The 22434-nt window shown below is 42.1% G+C and overlaps 11 protein-coding genes across 11 annotated transcripts; 6 read left to right on the top strand and 5 right to left on the bottom strand.

The window, feature by feature from the left end:
* Positions 1 to 484: 484 nt before the first annotated feature.
* AWJ20_1236 (uncharacterized protein) lies at positions 485 to 1372 on the top strand (the record flags this gene model as incomplete). Its single annotated transcript, XM_018878097.1, has 1 exon — positions 485 to 1372. One exon carries the CDS (start codon positions 485 to 487, stop codon positions 1370 to 1372), a length of 888 nt encoding a protein of 295 aa, XP_018735435.1.
* A 1126-nt stretch (positions 1373 to 2498) lies between these two features.
* Positions 2499 to 5666, top strand: PLC1 (phosphatidylinositol phospholipase C; the record flags this gene model as incomplete). The annotated part of the gene is made up of 1 exon (XM_018878098.1): positions 2499 to 5666. The coding sequence occupies one exon, from the start codon at positions 2499 to 2501 to the stop codon at positions 5664 to 5666; it is 3168 nt and encodes a 1055-aa protein (XP_018735436.1).
* Positions 5667 to 5803: 137 nt separating this feature from the next.
* On the bottom strand, positions 5804 to 7156 carry ENP1 (Enp1p; the record flags this gene model as incomplete). The annotated part of the gene is made up of 1 exon (XM_018878099.1): positions 5804 to 7156. The coding sequence occupies one exon, from the start codon at positions 7154 to 7156 to the stop codon at positions 5804 to 5806; it is 1353 nt and encodes a 450-aa protein (XP_018735437.1).
* Positions 7157 to 7663: 507 nt separating this feature from the next.
* Positions 7664 to 9187, top strand: SRM1 (Srm1p; the record flags this gene model as incomplete). The annotated part of the gene is made up of 1 exon (XM_018878100.1): positions 7664 to 9187. The coding sequence occupies one exon, from the start codon at positions 7664 to 7666 to the stop codon at positions 9185 to 9187; it is 1524 nt and encodes a 507-aa protein (XP_018735438.1).
* A 247-nt stretch (positions 9188 to 9434) lies between these two features.
* PEP1 (Pep1p) lies at positions 9435 to 11051 on the bottom strand (the record flags this gene model as incomplete). Its single annotated transcript, XM_018878102.1, has 1 exon — positions 9435 to 11051. The coding sequence occupies one exon, from the start codon at positions 11049 to 11051 to the stop codon at positions 9435 to 9437; it is 1617 nt and encodes a 538-aa protein (XP_018735439.1).
* Positions 11052 to 11233: 182 nt separating this feature from the next.
* VTH2 (Vth2p) lies at positions 11234 to 13972 on the bottom strand (the record flags this gene model as incomplete). The annotated part of the gene is made up of 1 exon (XM_018878103.1): positions 11234 to 13972. One exon carries the CDS (start codon positions 13970 to 13972, stop codon positions 11234 to 11236), a length of 2739 nt encoding a protein of 912 aa, XP_018735440.1.
* A 560-nt stretch (positions 13973 to 14532) lies between these two features.
* On the top strand, positions 14533 to 15846 carry CWC25 (Cwc25p; the record flags this gene model as incomplete). The annotated part of the gene is made up of 1 exon (XM_018878104.1): positions 14533 to 15846. The coding sequence occupies one exon, from the start codon at positions 14533 to 14535 to the stop codon at positions 15844 to 15846; it is 1314 nt and encodes a 437-aa protein (XP_018735441.1).
* Positions 15847 to 16009: 163 nt separating this feature from the next.
* AWJ20_1243 (uncharacterized protein) lies at positions 16010 to 16261 on the bottom strand (the record flags this gene model as incomplete). Its single annotated transcript, XM_018878105.1, has 1 exon — positions 16010 to 16261. One exon carries the CDS (start codon positions 16259 to 16261, stop codon positions 16010 to 16012), a length of 252 nt encoding a protein of 83 aa, XP_018735442.1.
* A 756-nt stretch (positions 16262 to 17017) lies between these two features.
* On the top strand, positions 17018 to 18745 carry AWJ20_1244 (uncharacterized protein; the record flags this gene model as incomplete). The annotated part of the gene is made up of 1 exon (XM_018878106.1): positions 17018 to 18745. One exon carries the CDS (start codon positions 17018 to 17020, stop codon positions 18743 to 18745), a length of 1728 nt encoding a protein of 575 aa, XP_018735443.1.
* A 199-nt stretch (positions 18746 to 18944) lies between these two features.
* Positions 18945 to 19442, bottom strand: CGR1 (Cgr1p; the record flags this gene model as incomplete). The annotated part of the gene is made up of 1 exon (XM_018878107.1): positions 18945 to 19442. One exon carries the CDS (start codon positions 19440 to 19442, stop codon positions 18945 to 18947), a length of 498 nt encoding a protein of 165 aa, XP_018735444.1.
* Positions 19443 to 20093: 651 nt separating this feature from the next.
* On the top strand, positions 20094 to 21929 carry AWJ20_1246 (C6 transcription factor; the record flags this gene model as incomplete). Its single annotated transcript, XM_018878108.1, has 1 exon — positions 20094 to 21929. One exon carries the CDS (start codon positions 20094 to 20096, stop codon positions 21927 to 21929), a length of 1836 nt encoding a protein of 611 aa, XP_018735445.1.
* Between the last annotated feature and the right edge of the window lie 505 nt (positions 21930 to 22434).

The raw sequence follows: 22434 nt of genomic DNA on the forward strand, positions 1-22434 counted from the left end.
TCACATGAAATGCAAGTCATAACCCCCGCAATTTGACACGGCTGGGTCTCCACAATTTTAAAGTTGCCGATCAGTTCTACAATTGAGCAGCTTTGCATTGCAACTGAATTAAAATCTCAGTGTCGAGCTGGATTTATCTCGAATATAGTCTAAGTTTTGTACGTTAGATATCTGGAAGTAGCAGCAGAAAGTGTGACTGCTCGACTTGGCCATTGTTTTGAGTAAGTTTACTGGCGTTCCTGCTTGCCTCCGGCGGCTGGGGCTACGCCCCAGACCCCGTTTCTCCTGCTTCACAGGAGAATCCGCTACGATGGCCTGTTTGGTTAGAGAGGTTATCTCGAGAATCTAGCTATCTCGACCTTGCCAGATCAAAATATGGGCTTCTCAAACGGTTGTCCCTGATCTTCAATCCCAATTGTACCCTAACATCAACATCGACATATAGCTCTTCACAGGGCTCAAGATGTAGCCAGTTACCATAAACATGGGAAAGTGCTGGATATTAACAGCCAGAAATGAGTCGAATGAGGGCGATATCGCGGTAGTGCGTACAACTGTCAAAGATGATCCTAGTAGCGCCACTCTCACTGTGGTCACGAACGAATCCGCGCAATATAAAGTAAGAGTTGCTCTCACCGTCTCTGGAGTTGCCGCCAGCGATGTTGTAAAGAAAGAGGCCAGAAATGCCATGAAAGACGACGAATGGCTTAAAACGCTAAAAACTATATTTCTCGGAGAACCAGATGCTTACAAGAAAATTGAAGATGGCTCCTCCTATATTGTCAAATGGAGTTCGAATGGAGATGAGCTAGTACTGGCTATAAAACTATCATTCGCTGCTAATAAAAATGTTACCATCAGTCTTGGAAAGGTGGTCTGTGCTGTTGCATCCAAAGGCTCTAGCTCAAAAACTCTCAACAAGCTTCTTCAAATGTACGACGACTTCTATTCGTCAGTAGCTTCCGAATGGACTAAACAGAACCTCAGGGCCCAGAATGAAATAGACCGGTTGAAAGAACAGGTTAAACAGCTGACAGAAGCCAAGCTGACATATGATGAGGAAATTATGAATCGGTTCACCCTGCTACTGAACACTAAAAAAGCAAAGATTAGTGAACTTTCTGGTAATGGCTCGACACAGTACGACCGTATACCCACCATCAAACGAGAATTTGAAGAGTTGCAGGAACCTGAACCCGAGTCGAAATCAAGATTATCAACAGAACCAGACATAGTAGAAGACAAAGTAGAAGTAGAAGTAAAAGAGCCGATAATCAAGGAAGAACCAATCGATATTCCTGACGAAATTGAACAAGAAACCCCGAGCACCTCGGAGGCAGAAACAACTGAAGGGGAAACGGACTCCGACTAGAAACTGCAGTCGTGTCTTTTACAGATGGGCTATTTTTTAATTATTTATTACACAATTATTTATTTCCATAATACACTGTGGAATTTCAAGTCTTATGTCAACTCAACATTCCTGTTACTTTTCGACCAATCGTTCAAGAAGTGCTTCAGGTCTTTGAAAGTAGATATATAGATATATACCAGAGCTGGTTTGTTAATTTTATCGCCACTTTCGTCCTTTGTCAATTACTCCCCTAAGCTGCTGATAATTGAGCTCGTTGATGGAAAAAAATTTTAACTTATATATTTCTTTCTAATTTTAGGTCAGCTAGAGTACGAATTTGAATTGAAATTAAACATCATCTGAGTTCACAGTTGAGTGATCGTCGTGAAATATCTCCTAATGTGGATAACTTTAAACTGCTGTTAGCGCCATGTCAACATGTAGATTAACGTCATATGTGGCAAGTCGGCGCGTGCTGATATACACAAGATGACTGGTCAATACCAGGAGATGTCGAACATGAAAGTCCCAGTTTTGTAGTGCTAAGACTCGAGGTGATCCAATGGTCAGTGATATTTTGTGGAAGTCCACACTTTTTGAACAAGATATATTGAAATTTGGTCCTTATCAGGACGTATTGGCCGTTTTCCCCTGATGAAATCTGGGGATCCATCGATCTACAACAGGTCGTACGGCTGCAAAATATTATTCTCTGCAGGGTTTTGAACCCGTCTAAAAATATGTTTGATGCCTCCTATCTTACGCAATATAAATCTATGAAGAATATGTTTGATATTGCTTAAACTTTGTTTTCTCTAAGAATTTGGAATTCAAAGCATTAAAGGAAGATTTTCTGTGAATCTTTTCAGACATCTGGAGAAAACGTTAGAGCTGATCATCCTTGGACTGGAACAGATCTATCTATCACTTATATGCGCAACAAACCGTTTCGAGATAGTGGGGTATTTTCCGAAAGACGACAAACTTAATCCGATTAATCGAAAATATCCTCAAAAGCTCTGACTACCAAGAAGTGAGAAATAATATTATACCTTCAGTTGTGTGATTGGGCCCAAGGATGTGGTAGCCTCAACAATTCCTATTGTTTTTTGAGCTGACAGGTTGATTACCATTTGTTGTTGTAATGGATTCTCCGACGTCAGATTCAAAGGCCCCTAATAGGCCAAGGGGCTCTCCTCGACATCATGTTGATGACTCACTAAGTATCTTTCAACGAGTCTCCAATAAGGTTCTAAGCAGATTCTCTGGCTTCTCGCCACCAGATCCTTTTTTATTATTGAATCACTCGTCTGCCCATTCATCTAGTTCGTTGCCTGAAGTCATAACTGGGACTGAAATAACCAGCACTAGGTCAAATTCAAGCATGAAAAGTACTAATGGAACCAAAAGAGATCGGAGTTTTTCATCGTCTGCACTCTCCCTGGCGTCATTTCGTGGTCATCATTCTGACGACGAGTTCAATTTGCCACCTCCTGGACCCGTCACTATTCGTCGAAACAGCGGGTTATCAAGGAGTTCTGCCGAGTCACTAATTAGTGGCAACTCAGTTCTGGCTTCTACACCAAAGTCGCTCTCATCAACCCTTGACAGTCTAAGCATCGATGAGAGTATTGCTACTGCCTTTGTTGTGAGTGGTGATATAGAAGCAGAACAAATCACAGCATCTCAGACAGCAGATGTCAATATGAATGAGAAGAACTCAGATTTGCCAGCATCTAATAGTCCATTATCAAACAATATTGTCAATTCGAGCGTTCCGTCTACTGATTTATCGCTTCCACCTCCAGCCGGACCTGGGTCCGTTCATATCCCAGAGCTTCTTCAGAGAGGTGTGTCATTTCTACGAATAACACATCGTAAACGAGTCCAGAAAATTTTTGTACTAGACCCTGAGTCGGGTGTGGTATCATGGGACTCCAAGGCGTCGTCTCGATTTTATGTTGATAGGATATTTGAAGTGCATGTTGGCCACAACGCTAGAAACTATCGAGAAGAATTAAAAGTGTCTGTTGAGCATGAACCGCGCTGGGCATCAATCATCTACTCAAAGGCTGACAGCAAAAAACTCAAGGCTCTTCATATTGTAGCCACTTCCCAGAAGGAGTTTGATATATTTATTGACATTTTGAGCCAACTTGTCAAGTATAGGCGAGAGATTATGTCGGGCTTGGCCATGCCAGGAGAACAGTTTGTTCATGTTCATTGGAATAAATTTGTAACGAAAGAAGACGACGGTGAAGAACGACTTTCATTTGAGAACGTCGAGCGTCTGGCAAGACGGTTGCATATTAATTGTTCAAAAAAGTATTTGGAATCAAAGTTTCGTCAGGCTGATATTGATGAATCGGGCTTTCTCGACTTTAAAGAATTTCAGAATTTCGTAAAACTCCTGAAATGGAGGGGTGACATCGCCCATATTTTTAATGACATTGCAGATAACCCGAATGGTCTGACTCTACAGGGTCTCGAAGCCTTTTTCCGGGATGTTCAAAAAGACACTGTAACGGACAGTCGTACGATTGAAAAGATATTTAAAAAGCATTCCATGAAGGGTATGAAAAAGCAATCGGGACAAGATGACGTGAGCTCTTCTGATCAACCACAGGTATTAACTGTTGAACAATTTTCAGACATTCTCGTGTCAAGTTCGTACTTCCCGCCTCTCGCAACACCAACTGAAGATCTCACACGACCCCTTAATGAATATCTGATATCATCATCTCACAACACTTATTTATTAGCCAGACAGGTGGCTGGTCCCTCGTCTGTGGAGGCATATATCCGAGCATTACAGAACGGTTGTCGTTGTGTGGAAATTGATTGTTGGGATGGAGATCATGGTCCTATCGTTTGTCATGGGCATCGACTAACCACATCTATTGACTTCACTGATGTCGTTGAGACTATTCGAAAGTATGGCTTTATATCGAGTCCATACCCACTAATTCTATCGTTAGAAATTCACTGCACTGTAGAGAATCAGCTAAAAATAGTCGATGCTTTAACGAATGTTCTTGGTAGTCAGCTGGTAACTGAACCCATAGACGATCGTTTGGAACTGCCTTGTCCGGCAGACCTGAAACATAGAGTACTTGTCAAAGTGAAATCAACCAACAGCTCCTTCACTGCTAATTCTAAAAATGGGCCTCATCCTCCAGAACGTGCTGACTCAAGCTGGAGTACAACGACTACAGAATCGTCAATGAGCGGCATTAGTGACGACCCCAGTAGTACAGCTGTGGATGCAACCAATGGTAGGAGTCCTTCCAAGGGGACTTCGCGAAGAAGAAAGTCAACTTCAAACCAGACAAAAGTCTGCAGCCAATTAGCAGATCTTGGAGTATATCTCAGCGGCATAAAATTCAGAAATTTTTCTTTGCCAATTTCAAAGACAACAAACCATTGTTTCTCATTGTCTGAGCGGTCAGTCAATTCGATGATTAAGGACCCAGTAAAACGTGCCCAATTAATAAAGCATAATCGCAAATACCTCCTCAGGACTTACCCCTCTGGATATCGAATGACTTCGACTAATTTTGACCCTATCCCCTACTGGAAAATGGGTATTCAGCTGGTGGCATTGAACTGGCAAACAAATGATATTGGCCTTCAGCTGAACCATGCTCTTTTCAGCAATAGTGGAGGGTATATTCTTAAGCCTACTCACATGCTTCTTGGCTTTTCTCGCGCAGAGCCATTGACCAACACGAATTCTGTCGTTTCGAGATCTAGTAAAATCCAGTCTAAGTTGCTTCCTTTTGTAAAAAGCTCCCGGTCCGATAGTAATCTCGGTAGTTTGATTACCAATCTTCCGCTCGATATGCTTGTAAGGGTCAAGATAACGGTTATTTCAGCCCAGCAACTGCCACGGTCAAAAGAACTCAAGGCTGATGAAACAATTGATCCCTATGTTACTGTTGAGTTTTACGGGAACGAAAGGATGATCACATCTCCTAGCTCCAGCACTGCCCCATCCAAGCGGAAACTGTCAATTTCCTCCACATCATCTTCAGACTCATTTACTGGCATGTTTAACAAATGGCGCACTCCGGTTGTCAGCGATAACGGATTTAATCCCACTTGGAATACCACTCAGCAGGTGGAGGTGGACAAGAAAGATTTTGATTTTGTATTTATTCGCTTTACTGTACATTCTGGGGATACTATGTTTGCGGTATACACAGCGAGACTGTGTAATATTAACCAAGGATATCGCCACTTGCAATTGCAAGATCTTCAAGGTGAGGAATATATCTTCTCCACCTTGTTTATCAAGACAGAAATTTTCTAGAGTCTCTGTAAATTAATGTATATTTATTTTTGCTGAAACACTATAGCGTGTCGCCTTGTCACAATCTCGGTGAATACATGACAGCATGTGCTGCCGGAGGCAGGAATATCAAGTCTAAAAAAAATGCTATTAAATTACTAATTCAAGTCCATTTGACCCGTAGCCAACTGTCTAGTGGCTCCAGAAAGAAGCTCTCTACGGATCTCGGGGGTGATGGAACTATGGTTGTGAATCTTCAACACAGCCATTATAGAGTCTCTCTGGTCCTCGGTTATATCGTTTTTATATCTTTGAGCAAATACCAGCAAAGACTGGTGCCATACTACCGGTAACTGTGATTCCACAGCTCTGAATTGAATGAAGTGGAACACCACTCCATCAACGACCTTATAAGGTAGGGCATATTTCTTGTCGAGAAGAATCTTGATAAATAAAGAGTTGGGACCGGAATACTCCATGTCAGCCAATCTCAGCAAGGCAGCAGCGGAATGCAATGCTGGAACCGACACTTTACTGAGAATTGAGCCGGCAATCACAGCCTCTTTTAATGTACATGTACCCGACTCGCACAGAGGGAACAAAAATCCTTTGAAGAAAGCAGCAGGCTTATAAAGAGCCTTTTTGAGTGCACGGTATACATGGTAGTTTAAAGTCTTGTTAGCTTGAATGTCATCCCTGAATCTTTCTAATAGAATGTTGGTAATGAACTTTTGTGATTGGTTAGCCTTAAGGTTAGAAACAAATAGCTTAGTTGCTTCATAAACAGCCTGTGTCGACCAAGCAGCAGGATTGGTGACATAAAGAATATCTTGCCAGTTTCTAAGAGAAGGAATGATTTTAAACGCTTTGGGAAGTTTACCAGAACGGTATCTCGCTAGTAGTTCACCAACCCTAGTGTAGACTTCAATAACTTTAGGAGGAAGCATGACACCTTCAGGCTCACCAGAATCATCTCCTCGAGAGTTTGACATTTTACCATTAGCGGCGGCTTCCATCATCTCTTTTTCTCGGATTTTTTCCATAATTCTATCAGCCAGGTTCAAAACAACTGTACCGTCCTCATTTTCTTCACCGTCTACAGGCGCAATATATTTGTTGAATAAAGCATCCTCTTCAGGATCGATCTCAATCTCCTCGATCTCTTCGTAGTCTTCATAATCTTCGTCGTCAGATTCTTCATCATCATTACCAAAACGGCCGGTGATGTCTTCATCGTCGAAACCGAAATTCGCACTTGATCTATTTCTTGCTGATCCTTGGTTTTCCTCCTGTTCAATCTCGTCTTGCTGCTCCTTAGCAATCTGAAGAATTTTTCGTGATAAGCTAGCTCCAACAAAGCCCTCTGCCTTGTCTTCTGAGTCCTCACCGACCTTCTTAGCTCGGCCAGCTTTACTTTTCGTCTGAGATCTCAAAACTCCTCCCTCCTGCGCCAGCTCCATATGTAAGGGATCATGGCGGAGTTTTTGATCTTGCTTTATAGCTTTTGGCATTTTGGTTTTTTTAATTTGATTTATTCACTTTAGTCAATGAACAAACCGGTAGTTAAATCTCCAAGCTCCTCCAATTCATCCCTGGTCTGCACTATCAAGAAAATCTTGCATGAAAAAAAAAAAATTTAGCCGTGCAATGCGAGGGTCTGTTAATCAATCTCGATACTATTAATTCATTATATTATGTTTGTCGGTCTCCTGGTATCCCAATATTGCCTTAACATATTTAACTTTTCGATTTAATCAGATTATGTAACATTCCAATAAACTATCAGGCCATAAACTAAAAAAAAGACTGCCAGCAATCATATTTCCCTCATAAGTTTCTATTAGTGGCCAGCGGTAACACGGCTGCAACTTTATGCAGATCAGGATAGTCTGGGCGGTACGAAAACCGAATGATCGGCAAACGTGAAAAATACATAAACAAAGTCATTGTATTGCACAAAAGCTCTCAAACAAGGTGTAAAATAGTGTAAAACAAAGAAGAAATTTTTGGTGTGAAAAATGGCTAAAATTGCTACTGAAAGTACAAGGAAGAGAGGTCGTTCTCAGGCTGCTTCAGAAGAACCCACTGTCGCTGTAAATGGTACTGCTAAAAAGGCCAAATTAGTAAGAACCAATGGCAAAGCAACAAAACCATATTCCCGCGATGGTCCGGGCCGACCTGCCAGGACAAGTAGTTCTGTTACAAGTTCAACATCTCGTACTGTCGTCAACGAGATTCCCACTTTACCTACGCAGCGTTTGAACGTTTACGTTTTTGGATCTGGTTCACTTTGTGAGTTGGGCCTTGGTCCTAATGTCACTGAAGTTAAGAGACCCAGACTTAACCCTTTATTACCAATTGACGAAATTGGTATTGTTTCTTTGGCTGTGGGTGGTGCCCATGTCATTGCTATTGATTACGCTGGCAAATTGTGGACTTGGGGTCAAAACGACTCTGGCGTATTGGGTCGTTACACCAAAGAAGATTATGAGAGCGGTGATGTTGACCTTGATAACGATATCAACGCATTAGAATCAACACCTTCGCGAGTTACTGGTATTCCAGATCATTTGAAATTTGTCGCTGTGGCTGCCTCTGACAATTTGTCGGCTGCCATTACTGACGAAGGGCACCTTTGGGCCTGGGGTACTTTTATTGATGATGGTGACAAGGCCTTCAAGAGTGGCATTGAAATTCAAACTACTCCCGTTTATATTTCGCAAATTCGAGGAGCTGTAGGTATTGCTGGAGGTAAAGATCATTTATTAATTGTTGATAAATACGGACAAGTATATGCCTGGGGTACTGGTCAGAATTACCAGTTGGGTGTGCAAGTCAATGCTCGTCTCAGAACAAAGACATTTGGGCCCATCAAAATTAAAGGATTAAAAAACATTAAATCAGTTGCCGCTGGCGAATATCACTCATTTGCGATTGACATTGATAACAAGCTGTGGGCATGGGGTCTCAACAACTTTGGCCAGTGTGCTACTTGGGGTTCGGGTGATGACAATGAAGCCGGAAGCGGTGTCTCAGTTACTAAACCCACGTTAGCCAAATTTTTTGAGGACAAAGAGGTTGCTCAAGTTGATGGTGGTAACCATCACTCTCTCATTTTGACTACCAATGGCGAAGTCTATGCCGTTGGTGAAATGAACTTTAACCAATTGGGAATACCAACAAATGCTCTCCCTGAGTCTACTGTTCGTGAGAAGAATGGATCTCCTTCATACGTTCCGATTCCCACTAAGCTTACTACAGGCATGTCTGAGGAACAGAGCTTACAACTCCCTAAATTCAAATATATCGCTACTGGCACTGATCACTCTCTTGCTGTATCTGCTGAAGACGGTTCTATTTGGACATGGGGTTTCGGTGAAGTATATCAACTTGGCCACGGTAAGCCTGCAGGAGAAGATTCTCCTGAGGATGAGGAGGTTCCTACAAGAATTAAGAACACCGCTACTACTGGTGTCAATATGGTATTTGTAGGTGCTGGTGGTCAGTTCAGCGTTTCAGCTGGTCTTCCCCGCGAAGAATAAAATGGCATTAAATAGAACTTTCAGTGACATTGTATTTTTATTATTTTGTTTTTCATCTCATGTTCTTGATTTTTATTATTATTATTATTATGTAATATATATCACAATTTGGGCAAATGCTATGGCATCCTTCAATACAGTATGAAACTATTATTATTGAAAATTCTGCACATGTAAAAAAACCAGACCATGCTGGGAACAAAAACGAAGAAAAAAACTGTCAATTTCAAATCTTTTAAATATAACATTACAGCTCTTGGTCTAACTCTTCATCGTCCAAGATATCATCATCGTCCTCACCGAGGAGCTCACCGCTTTCTTCGATGTCTACAGGTGAGTAGCGTTGGTTATTGCGTGAAAGTGAGCTTCGAGTAGTAAAGCGGATGCCTTGGCGCGAACCAGAAAGTCGAGAAGTGATGTTTTCAAATGCAGCCTTCGCAAAGGTGGGAATAACAGATACAAATGCAATCACAGCAGCTACTGAGATAACAGCATAGCGAAGAACTGCTGGTTGGTCATCATCCTCAGCTCCAAGTCTGATTTGACCGTATCTCTTTTGGAAGTGGTCCCACACAATATAACCAATGACTAAGGCCATGCCTATAGGGAGCATTACCACTACAAAAAGAGCAAAGCCTCCCAACCCTCCATGCTTTCGATCGTATCTGTCTTCTTCACCCGGACATGGATGAGAAACCACCCTATCGAATTCTGAGCCACCGTCACAGGTACTCAGAGGAACTCGTCTGTATCCCGTAGGTTCCCAATACTCAATGGTCCCTGGCATTTCCGTACAAACGGCCTTATGATCAGGAGGTGAGAATCCAGGAACCAGTTGACACGTTCCATCATTAGCAGCATAGTAATTGAAATCACACTCGAAATCTTGTCTTGAACATGTACAGTTTCGAATGACTTGATGTGGTTTCATGATATCTCTGTCTGGAGCCCAACCGATATAACAATCACGATCAGGGATCTTTCTATGATAAAGTGCTTCATGGCCAAATAAGCAGCTCTCCTTCAAATCTGGATGGGATGGTGCCCAAAGTTCAAAGTCATCTTTATTAGCATCACCACTGTCCAGAACACATTTTCGATCAGTCAGTCCAGTGAAGTCTACCTGAATAGCAAAGGACTTGGCGCCTTCCTTGGCCGGTGGTCTGCCAAAAAGAACAAATTTACGACTAGTGTCTGAGGGAACTGTGGCAATATCATCAACTTTGACTAGATCATCACTAAACTTGTATTCGTTCCATGAAGCGCCCTCGTTGAGCGAATAGTAAAGGACGTTTGTGGAATCATGACCATTGACAATAGTAATGATTGAACCAGAATCACCAAACTCCCACATAAATGCTCCCTTTCTAATTTCCTTCCATGTTATGCCGCCATCCCTGGTCAAGAAAGTATTTCCATCCTTTTTGTCCGTCAACGATTTTCCCACATTTCCAACAGCAATCATCAAACCTACGGCAGAGTCGGAAGAATAGCTGTCCCTATAGTCTTCTCGTTCAGTGTAGCCATGTAAGTTCAATGAGCATTCATCCAAGCTGCCGGAACAGTCATACGAGTCACCATTTGAATCACGTTGAGGTGGCTTAATGAAAGACCAGGTAGCACCATCGTTGTGGGTGATCTTTGTTTTGAGCTTCTTTCTAGCACCATTCTTAGCTTCATTAAGATTGCTGACAACATTTGCCAACGCAACGCCTTCCAAGCCATGCATTTTTTCAAAGTCAACATATCCAATATCGTTTCTATTTACACCTTCAAGTGACAAAACATAATCAGTTCCATTCGAATTCGACTTAAGAATAGATCCATACTCAGATCTAGTTCTATCGCTAACTGTTATATGCATGAAAACAGCATTTGTCACAGATTCAAGAACAGTGTAAGCTTGCTGATGATCCACTTTAAAATCAGGAGGGAATCGCGCATGTGCAAATGTTTTACCATCAACTGATACGAAAGCCTTGAGCTCGCTATTCTTCTCATCAATCTGAAATAGTTAGTATACACATGTCTACGATAGGAATTGGGTTAAATGCCATCAATACTCACCGTAGCCACAACAATAAACTCGCTCTGAAAAGCATAGCCAACAACACTGTCGAAATGCGTCGTTTTGGTTTTGAAGTAATCCTCACTGGAAACGAGTGCTTTCCGTGCGGTGAATCCTTCGCTAACAATATGGTTACAGAAAATAAGCTTCTCGTCTGTCTTATGGAGTAGCTGGCCAACCCACGAACACCGAGTCACATCTTCAACAAGCTTGTCCCAAGATTTACCACCATTAGTCGAGTAGTATGCACCCAACTTGCACGAAAATGGATTGTCGCAACCAGTCTCGCCCATGTAAATGAGCCATTCACGATTTTTAGGGTGGAAATCGATCGATCCACCGTATTGTGGTGCCACATTTGCTGGGAGCTTGACGTTGTTGAAACTGTGGCCACGGTCGGTGGATATATGCAGCTGCGAGTCGAATGTGAGTACATATACATCATTGGGGAAATTGGGGTTGGAAGTAATTGACGCAATTTCCTTTCCGTCTAGTAATTTGTCCCAGTTCAAACCTTGATCATGAGTGATAAAAGCTTCATCGTAGCTGTTTTGAGCAATGATTGTTTCATCATCCACAGAGTCTTTGTCAAGAGGTAGGTAGAAATAGTTGACAATCTCACCATTGAAAAGATTGCGATGTGACTTTATTTTGCCATCAGCTTTGTCACCGTTGTCATCACCATTGTCACCGTTTTCTTCGCTTCCACATACAACGCTCTTTTTACCATCCAAAGTCTTTCCACCATCTTTCTTACAGGTATTACCAGGAATAAGAGCATATCCAGTAGACCGCTCATAAGTTTCGCCAGTTTTGCATTGTTTAAGTTCTTTGAGATAGTCTCGGTTCGGTACACATTGACCCTCTGGAGAAAGCACGAAGCGTTCATCGCATTCATAATCAACCTCAGCACAGGGGCAGTCTTCAGTGGATGCAAATTGTTCATGATACAAATCACCAACATAACACCTTGAATCGATTTTTTTTCTCCAGAAAAATTGCTTGTGACCAAGAATACAAGTTGGCTCTTTGGTGTCAGGATCGTATCGAGCATACCATTTTTCGAAATCCCCTGAACCATCATCTTTCATGACACATTTGTCTTTGTAAAGACCATCAAAGTCTATAGCGATAGAAACAGGTTTTTTATTTTTGCTTCTTGTAGCCAATAATAAGAACTTCGACGAAGTAGCATCTGGTGTAGTCAAAAGAAAATGAGGGATGAATTTCTCTTTAAGCTTAAACTTCTCCCATGTATTACCACGGTCCAGTGAGTATACTACTTCATCAGTGCCATCCTTTTTGCCCTCCTCGGTGTCCTTAATAGCCAAAACAATGTTACCTTGATCAGCAAACTCGTAGAAATGTGGACCACGATACACTCGCTTCCAAGTTAGACCCGAATCCTGTGATAGGTAAAAATCACCTTTAGATCTATCTTCAAGTTTGCGTCCAGTGTTTCCAATACCAGCGAGGATTCCTGGGGCAGGTGACGAGAAAATACGACCAATATTCTTGTGATCCAAAACTGCATGGAGGTTTACATTACACCGATTTGGATTACTGCCTCCAAGATCCTTACAGTCACCTACACTGAGATAACTCCAAGTACGGCCATCGTCATAAGAAATCTTGGTTCTCACATTATGCTCGTTCTCCTTAACATTACTGATGACAATACCATCAATACCCTCTACGCTTTCAGTGTCCACTAGACCATCATTGCTACGGGAAGTGTGATCCAAGGATTTCTTGAAATAATTACCCTTTGAGTTACTAGTATATAAGGTACCTTCACCCAGTTTACTACTACCGTCATGAGCAACATTAATATGAAGAGAGTGCTTACTGGACTCGAGAATTGTAAATGCAGAAACATGGTTAATCGTGGACTTGCCATCATCAGGAAACGAACCCTCAGACCATTTGGTAAGATCAACAGAAGTCAACAAGGAAATGTCAGTTTCGGGTCCTACAGCAGCAACGAAAAATTTGCTCATTGTACCAAAATCGAGGACATTGTCGACATCCTTGCCATCTATTTTTATTGTCTCATAGCTTCTAAAGAAATCAGTAGATAATGCCAATCGACGACTGTTGTCTACCTCCAAAAGACACAAGATGGCATCCTGAGGAATGGAATCGTCACTGTCTTTATTAGTATGTCCCCATTCACAGCGAAAGGCCTTGTCGCCCAGGCGAGAACCATGATCAGAATTTTCAAAGTTGCTAGTACTATAAACCACTCTATCGACACATTGGGCACTGTATGGATTACCATTAGGACACTCGGCACCACTAACAATAACATAACGAGAGTTACTCTTGTGAAATGATAGTGGTCTGCCTGGATTAAACCGATTAATCGACTGAATTTTGAAAGATCTCCAAGTAGAGCCTTGATCAGTGGTGATAAAATGAGTATCAGAGTTAGCACTCAAAGCGTAGGCAATACTATTGTCGAAGGGATGTTCAATTAAATGTTGGATGCCTCCATTACGTTTAGCGCCTTCTAGCTTGACATCCTTCCAAGAAGCACCATCGTCTTCCGATCTCTTTAATGAGCCGTCTGATGAGTGATATAATACCACTGAGCTATCTTGAAAATATATCAACCCCTGCAAAGGCTGATCAAAGTCTGTTACTGTGACTTTTGGATCAAATGCCACACATAGCGTTATCACAGACACCAGAGCCGACCACAGTAATAACCTCATTTTTTGGTCTTTTTGACGACAAATCCCTTGATCTATCAGTCACCTTTTTTTCTCGCTACGTTTTATCTGCTACAGTTTCTTCTCGTCTTTCCCTTTCTTTTCGTAATTGGTTGAAATGGTCTTGTCGAGTCTGATTTGCTACGTAGGTCGTCTCTCTACGGCGTCGATTCGCCTCTCTCAACGGTCTCCAAACCTAACACCCAATTGCAGATAATTCCAGTCAATTGAAACTAACGAGTTAGCCAAATGCGTCTTTCAAGTCTATTTGTTCTCCTTACCAAAATAATTCAATTCGGCTCTTAATATACAACGACGGTATATTCTCCTTCCAGAATGGTGCTATACAGCGTGAGCTCTTAAGACCTACCTGTCAAGGAAGCCATCTCTATCTGGCCTCGCATGGACGATTGGCGATAGCGAGTTGACCCGTACCCTTATGCAGCTTTATTAAACATAGTAGAGAATAAAGATCAATATTGCGGCGCATGGGGCGTAAGAGTTCATTTTAGTTCTTCTTGCTATCTCGTCTTTAAATATTTACTTCCCAGCTGCCAAAAACCATGTCGCGAGATCTAAATCTGAAAAAGTCATGGCATCCTGGCCTCTTGAAAAACCAGGAAGTGGTTTGGAGAAAAGAGAAAGAGGCGCTAGAAGAGCGAAAGAAGATTCTTGAACGACAGAAAGAGATCCAGCAAGAACGAGAGAGAAATGAGCTTTTATCAATGCAAGATGTTGCCACTGGAAAGCAACGAGTAAAACGATTAGAATGGATGTACTCGGAAGCCAGTGGTGGGTCTATGGGATCTTCCGATAATGAAGCATATCTTTTGGGTAAACGTAAAATCGACGATAGCATTATTCTTGGCGGTACCAAGAACCAAGAAGTAGAAAGCCTTAGGAAAGATGGAGATAATGACCGCTTCGGTCAGAAAGAGAAATCTGACTCAACAGTACCATATACATCAGCAAAAGACTTGGCAAGTAAAGTTAAAGATGATCCTCTTCTTGCAATCAAGAAGATGCAAATGGAACGAGCTATTGCCAAAGCCAGAGAGGAGGCATCCCTTAGTCGAGAGAAAGGTGACCGGCAGTCACGAGATGATAAATATGAAAGTCGGCATAGGAGTTCACGACACAGGCATCGTGAAAGCTCACGTGAGAGGTCAAATAGTAGAGACCGAGAAAAGCGACGTCATGGCTATCGAAGCTCGAGAGATGATGACAGAGATAGTGGTCATAGTCGACGTTCAAGAGATGATGATAGTTATGGCCATAGACATGGCAGTCTGAGAGATGATGACAGGGAAAGTCGTAGTCATAGAAGATCAGAGGATCACAGGGACCACCATAGGCATGACGATAAGGAGGCTCGAAGCAGAAGTTCAAGGCATAGAGACATAGACCATGATGATGAGCGGTACAGAAGAGATAGGGGTTCTGCGAATTACGATAAATACTCGTACAAAAATGATGATTCTCGCTGGTCTAGAAGTAATAGAGATGGTAGCTTTTCGCGTAGGAGTCCTGGAGACCGCGAAAGCGATGTTCGATATAACAGAAACAAAGATCGATATGAACATTCTGGAGAGTCAAGTCCAACACGTGAAGCTGATAGCTCTGGTCGGGTATCGAAAGCGTCTGACGAGGAGCGCCAGAAGAGATTGGCTGCTATGATGCAGGATGCACAAACTCTGGAAGAGTCTCGAGATAAAAGAGTCAAGTTGGCTCAAGAAGAAGATAGGAAAGCAGAGGAGGAAGACAAGAAAAAGAGATTAGGAACTCATTCTGGACAAGGTTCATTTATTAGAACTGCAACAAAGAATCTAATAGATGGACCTACAGACGCCCTCCGCAGAGGAAGAATAGCAGGGTAAACCGATAGATCATACTGTCTATTGTGACAAGTTAAGTCTGTTCTCATGTAAAAGTAAGTACCACCTAGGGTAGGATGTAAAGCAGAATAATGACGACTGCTTATTTAATGAAGTTTACGATTGATTATAGAACCAGTAGCATTTTTCTTAGGGTGAATCAATTCTACGTCCATTTTCCTCGTCTAGGGCCCACTAAAGCCGATAAGTAACGAGAAGCCCTTACAACGGAGATAGCTCCTTCTCCTAGCTGGTCACTACCAGGTACCACAGCACCGCTAAGAGCATTCCATACCGAATCAAGGTCACCAGCAGGTACACGTACCCACGCTTGTTTGTCCAAAATATGCAACAAATCCACTGGAATCGCAGTCCCTGATATGCCTAAAAATGTGTTCAACGAACGTGAAATCGCCATTCGCCAGGTAATCAAATCAGGAATTGCAGTCTCCGAAGCAGTCAATCTGTTCCGTTAGTACTTGAAAATGACCATGTCCTTCGAAAACATGTTACAAACTTACAACTCCAAGTGGAGATATGCCCAGTCGGGTTCATTTATGGCGAATCTTATAGCATTTTCTCTATTTTCCAATGTCTCAACCGCTGACATAGTCAACGGGTATAAACTTTAGCGGGTCGAGAATTTGACTGTGACGCACGTCATAAGCCGCTTCACAAGTTTCAATCTTCGAAGTTCAGATGGGGTTAGGATTCAGATATGAAGTGAAAGAAACCGGAGCATTATCCATTCCATTTGGATGACGTCTATGTTAATTTGCTCTTCTAAGTTGTAATTGACGATCGAAGACTGGTATATCCCGGCAAGTTGTCTCAATGGATATTTAAATAACTGCAATCTATCCAATTCACTTTCTGCATAGTACGCTTTGGGCCTAAATATTCATGCAGGGACTATTCAGGGACCATCTAAGAGCGAAAGCCATATATGCCAAGTTCTTTACAAAAATAATATTGAATGTAGTAATAAAACTATTGGTAAAATTAGGGGCACCAAGGGCTTTTGCATTGGAGTATATTAATACTCTAATAATATGAATTTTATATGTGTATCACGTGATATTATGTCGTAAATGAGATAGCGCGTTGACCAACTTCACCATTTCAGACGCAACCATATCTTTAATTTTGACTCATTTAACAAACAGTATCGAAGATGACGGTGACGATACTTGACATTCCTCCAGAGGTACTGGTAAATATTTTATTCATGTTGGACATCAAGTCATATCATGCGGTGAGACAAACCAATGGTGCACTTAGACGACTGGCTACCCAGAGAAAAGTTGAAGTGGTCATGCTGAATAGGTTTGTTCAAGAACAGATAGTACACTTGGATAGAGGAGAGGCAGATTACCATGGATACACAGATCCTACCACGTTAGCTGATATTAGAAGTAAAGAATGGAAAACTGGGGAACACCCAATTGATGACACTCTGATTAGTGGTACTACTGATAACCAGGCTCTTGACAAAAGTTATCTAGCCCTGAGTAGAGAGCTCTTTATTGGATTGGACGTTTATCCCAAACATAAGATATTTACGCCTAAAATCGACCTGAGAAGTCGAGATCAAAAAGATCAAGGAACATATGATCAAAATGTGGGCAACAGCCAGCTATCTCCCAGTAAAGAGTTTTATTCTTTGGATGGCACAAAGCTTGTTCTCGTTACTTTAGTCTATCCAATCAATGCCGTCCGTCATTATCAGATTGCAATTTACGATTTGAGTAAAGGTGCCCCGCGTTTGGAAACACTCTGCCCTATTCCGCATGATAATATTCCGTCGTGTCTGTCCGTAAGTGCAGAAGGTCGTTATATTGCACTTCAAGTAGATAGTGGCTCTGTTAACGTTTACGACAGATATGATTCAAAAACAAAAGGCTTTTTAGTGGATTCATTGGGAAAATCTATTTTCACCCAGATCTATCCTTCCATTATCAAGGATCTTCACATATCGGCAGGAGGAGAGATTTTATTTTTACGATTTTCACGATTAGGAGGCTTGATATTAGTTAATTTAGATACTAATGAGGAGATGGATATTGGACATTATCGATTGGATCTTGATCTGGGTCTGCATCATACTGACCGTGTGCTAACAGTTTCATCTCGAATTGGCGAAACAGTAGTGTTTGGAAGGGCTACAGATTTTAATAAGGAAAGACCAAGGAATCTATGGGAATATTATAAAGTTCTGTTGAGTCAGGAAGTGTCAACATGTATTCCACTAACTCACGCAATTCCTTTGAATGCGGAGAATACTTTTATTGGAGTACCAAATCATAAAGTGGGTTTGTGCATTGGGTATGATCCAGATTACTCGTCGTATGTCACATCATTCGAATCATTCTCAACGGATAATGAGCGGCGCTCAATTAAGCCAGATGGTGGACCAACGCATTCTGTGGCTGGTGAAGGACCCGATAATAAAGATAATTCGGAATCTGAAAGTGAATCTGAGTCAGATGATGAATCTGAGGTAGGTTCACAGAGAGACGATGCAGGAACAGCTCGACTTTGCAAAATACCTATGACTGATGAGGGTCCTAAAATTTGGGCTTTATCTCCCGACACCAGTAGAGTAGCGTTTGTTCGAAACCCAGCAATCCCAGTGAGTTCCATCGTTCTTGTAAGCTTAAATGCCCATCTCCTTAAAAAGTTCAGTTTCAACCCGGATGAGCCTGAGATCTACAAAGAGGTGCAATGGCGCACCATAATCAATGTAGAACAAAAGCCAATTTTTGACCTTCGATTTGTGGATCGCGATCATTTTCTTGTTCGACACGAGGACATGATTGTTATATACGAAATCTCTACGACCACCGAAGCCACAAGTTATTCTAAAATAGAACCCACTGGTAAGGTGACGTATATCGCCTAGCGGTTGCCATAGCTTATTTATTGTAACAATAGTAAATGTATCATATTTTTGATGTTTGTCTGAGCATTTTGACCTTCTACAAAATAGAAAATCTAGGACAAAATCCCAGCTGCCGGAGGTAGCTGGACATGTGATGTCACAATAGCAACAGTAAGATGAATAAATTAGCATAAATACAGTTTTAAATAAAAAGGAAAATTTACCTCTCCTTGAGGAGCTTGTTTCTCTTCTCACGTTTCCTTAGTCTTGCGACTCTCTTGGCATGCATTTTCTCAGATAGTTTGGCGTACCGCTCCTTCTCTTCCTTGGCAGCCTTCTTCTCCTTGATGGCCTTGATTCGAGCCTGAGTAGCAGCCTGCTTCTCATCCTTGAGCTCCTTCTCTTTTGCCTTGATGGCCTTTAATTCTAATTGGGCCAAACGCTTTTTCTCCCAAGCGGTCTTGACAACAGCGTTTGTTCTTAATGGCTTTTTAGACTCTTTCCATTGCTTGCCGGAAACTCTCATTCCCAAGGGCTTGCTTGGAGCAGGAGCATCAACAACATCCTTGATGTCAGATTGTACTTGAGGGCTACTAGTTTGGGTACCCTTGGTCTCAAGAGAAACCTTTTTCTCAGCCACTTGAGCCATCTTGTTGTCAGTCAGATTCTCTTGGTCGTCTGATTTCAAACCGGTTTTCTTTAACAGATAGCTAAACATGCTTCTAAACTCAAAACTTAGCCGGCAAACGACCTCTGATCTCCTGCAAATATATTTTTTCTTATCGGGCTATCACTAACCCTACTTATTGATAACGTCATGTGATTTACAGACATAGGCATCACCCTCCTCTGATTTAGAGGATACCCTATCATCAAATATCGATAATTATTAACACTTCTCCTCTCAGAGTCGTAGTTGGTGACCCTAGAATCTAAATACTAGAAATTCAAGTTACTCTAAGAGTATTCGCGGGATTCCAGGAGTAACTTGAACCCGCCTTCTTCTAACTAGTGTCCGGGCGTGTCGAATGGAGTAATTCCTCAAAACCCTTAAAATCTGTTTACACATTTCATTATACCGTCGCCACTTTACGAACCAATTAACGAAACCAATAGTTTGCAATTCGAACATACTCAATTTAGACACAAATAGCCCAGGTTTAAATCCATATCCAGGGACCTTGCAACTGCACGGCGGCGTGCGGCTGAATGTGGGATGATGATAGGCTTTGTTGTGTTGTTCGCGGGAAATTCCTGTCGAGCCGAAAAAAAGGTTGGAATCGAAAACTCACGATTGGTTTAAATATTCATTTCTATGCCCTTTTGATGAAAGACGCGTGATTTTGTCAAGCGTCTATAGACTGAAAATATGGAAGCCAAACCACCTACTCTGACACCTAAAGCGCAACGACGCCAGGTCCAAAGAAGCAGCAATGGATGCTGGACGTGTAAGAAGCGTAAGAAGAAGTGTGACGAAACATATCCTCTGTGTCAAAGATGTATCAAAGCTAAGATCACATGTTTTGGCTACGGAGAGAAACCAGCATGGTTTGAACGTAAATCCAATTCAAAGTCCAGGAAACCAAACGATGGAGCCGCGGGCGGTTTACACCTGGCCGCGACGTCGGCTTTCCCATATTCGATTTTCGCGAACGATGCTGCTGGGTCGGGTCCCACTGTGTCGGATGGTTTATTGGACAAGACTGCTAGATTGAAAAATCACGAGGCAGAGTTACTCTTGTACTACTTGGAATTCGTGTTTCCTTTACAATGGCAGTATTATAAAGGTTCTTTTAGTTGGCTGTTGCCTCTATTAAGGCAATCCAAACCTCTGTATCAGGCTGTCTTGTCTATGTCTTCCTTACTAGTAACTCTGCCATTGCAAGAGCCTTCTTTTACTATAGATAATGAGACTCAGACGCAACATCAGCTGGCTCTACAAGAATTGCGAAATACGATTACTTTTGCTCAAGCTGAATCTGGCGATGGCCTCGTGAAGATGGAAGGGGCCAGCCCTGATATTGAGGGTACTGGTGGTGCTGGCGGATCAGATACTGCTCCTACTACCACTGGTGATGATGATATTGATCCTAGTATCACTGGACAAACAGTTGCTGCTGCTGCAGTGGCTGTGGCCACCGCTGCTCCACCGCCACCAAGTTCATCCACAGCTTCAGCGATGTTACTTCCTGGCATCCATTCTTTAGTTGCCAATGTTATGCTGTTGTCATTTGAATTATTTCAAGGAGGATATCAAAACTGGCAACAGCATATTGTCACTGGTAGTGCACTTGTGTCGATGATGACTAGTGCTGGTACCCAGCCTGTGGAATCAGAGGCGGAAACTTTCCTCGTATCGGCTATGATTTGGATGGAACTAGTTTCCACTGGTACCACTGGTTTGCCGTGTCCATCGAGCTCTTTCCTGGACAAATTGTTAGAGACGTCTCCAGACCTAGTTCCACTGGAGCAGATAATGGGATGCAAGACAAAAGTTCTAGTACAATTGAATGAAGTTGCAAAACTCAACGCTCTCAAGATTGATCGAATGGGCGAGTTTAAATACACTCGACCATTATTGTCACTTTCCAGTGAAGTCAGTGACCGTGCAGAACTGGATGGTAATGCTGGTGATGTGTCAGACTCTACTAGCGCTGAAGTCACTGCCACAGCAAGTGAGGCTCTATCAGCTCTTATTGTATCAGAAATCACGGAACGAGCTGAAGTGATAAAACGAGAACTTGAATTTGCACTAACGGACTCTCTTACAACTGACTCTACCTTGATTGAAAACACTACAAGACTGTATGCACTTGCTATTTTGATTTACTTGTATGGTATCACTTCTGGCTTCTATCCAGAGAGTACTGAAATTTCGAATGCTGTGGAGAGAGGTATTATCATTCTGAACAACATTCCACCAAAGTACTATCGAAGTCTGGTGCTGCCAATTTGTATTATAGGGTCGATGGCAAAGCCACACTTTCACGATTTTTTCGAGGCAGTATTTGGCAATGACGCTCATCAACTGGCTTTTGGTAACGTTAGTCAAGTACGTAAAGTCATCAAACACACATGGATCTTGCGAAATACTCTAGCTGCCGTCACCGCAGAACAAGGGTTTGCGAGCAGCGAACACGCTCGTACAGACGTCAACTGGTTTGATTCGATGAAAGATCTTAATATTCTTGTATTACTCGTATAATTTTCCAATAAACTAATGTCCTTTCCAATCTATTATTAGACCCCCTAGTGAGAATGTTTCACGTGACTAAAAGTGGTGAAGAAGCATGAGATCAGCGATGCTGTAGATCTGCAAAGTCTGACATATCATAGCCCGCTAAACCAAACCGAAGATCAAGCCAGAGAGCAGAGTCAGAAACCCAGGTTACCGTTAGATTATGAGAGCTAGTAAACGAGTCTGGCAGCTAGCTGCCAGTCTTGCGAAACCAAGCGCAAGTGGAGATCTGTGTAGTGGCATGACGATAAAGACGAAAGAAGGTAGCCAACTGCTGTTTATACCACCCAGAGGTCTAACTACATATCAAGAAGCTGGTCGGATTCAGGAGACATATGTTCGACGATGGCTAGACTTCAAAGCTGGAAAACTGCCACCACATACAGAAAAGATAGATCCACTATTGCTAGCATTTGAAATGAGTCCTGTGTACACTACAGGCAAGAGACAAATGGGTCGAATGACAGCAGAA

This window comes from Sugiyamaella lignohabitans, chromosome A (genome assembly GCF_001640025.1).
Source record: "Sugiyamaella lignohabitans strain CBS 10342 chromosome A, complete sequence".
NCBI classification, from domain to species: domain Eukaryota; kingdom Fungi; phylum Ascomycota; class Dipodascomycetes; order Dipodascales; family Trichomonascaceae; genus Sugiyamaella; species Sugiyamaella lignohabitans.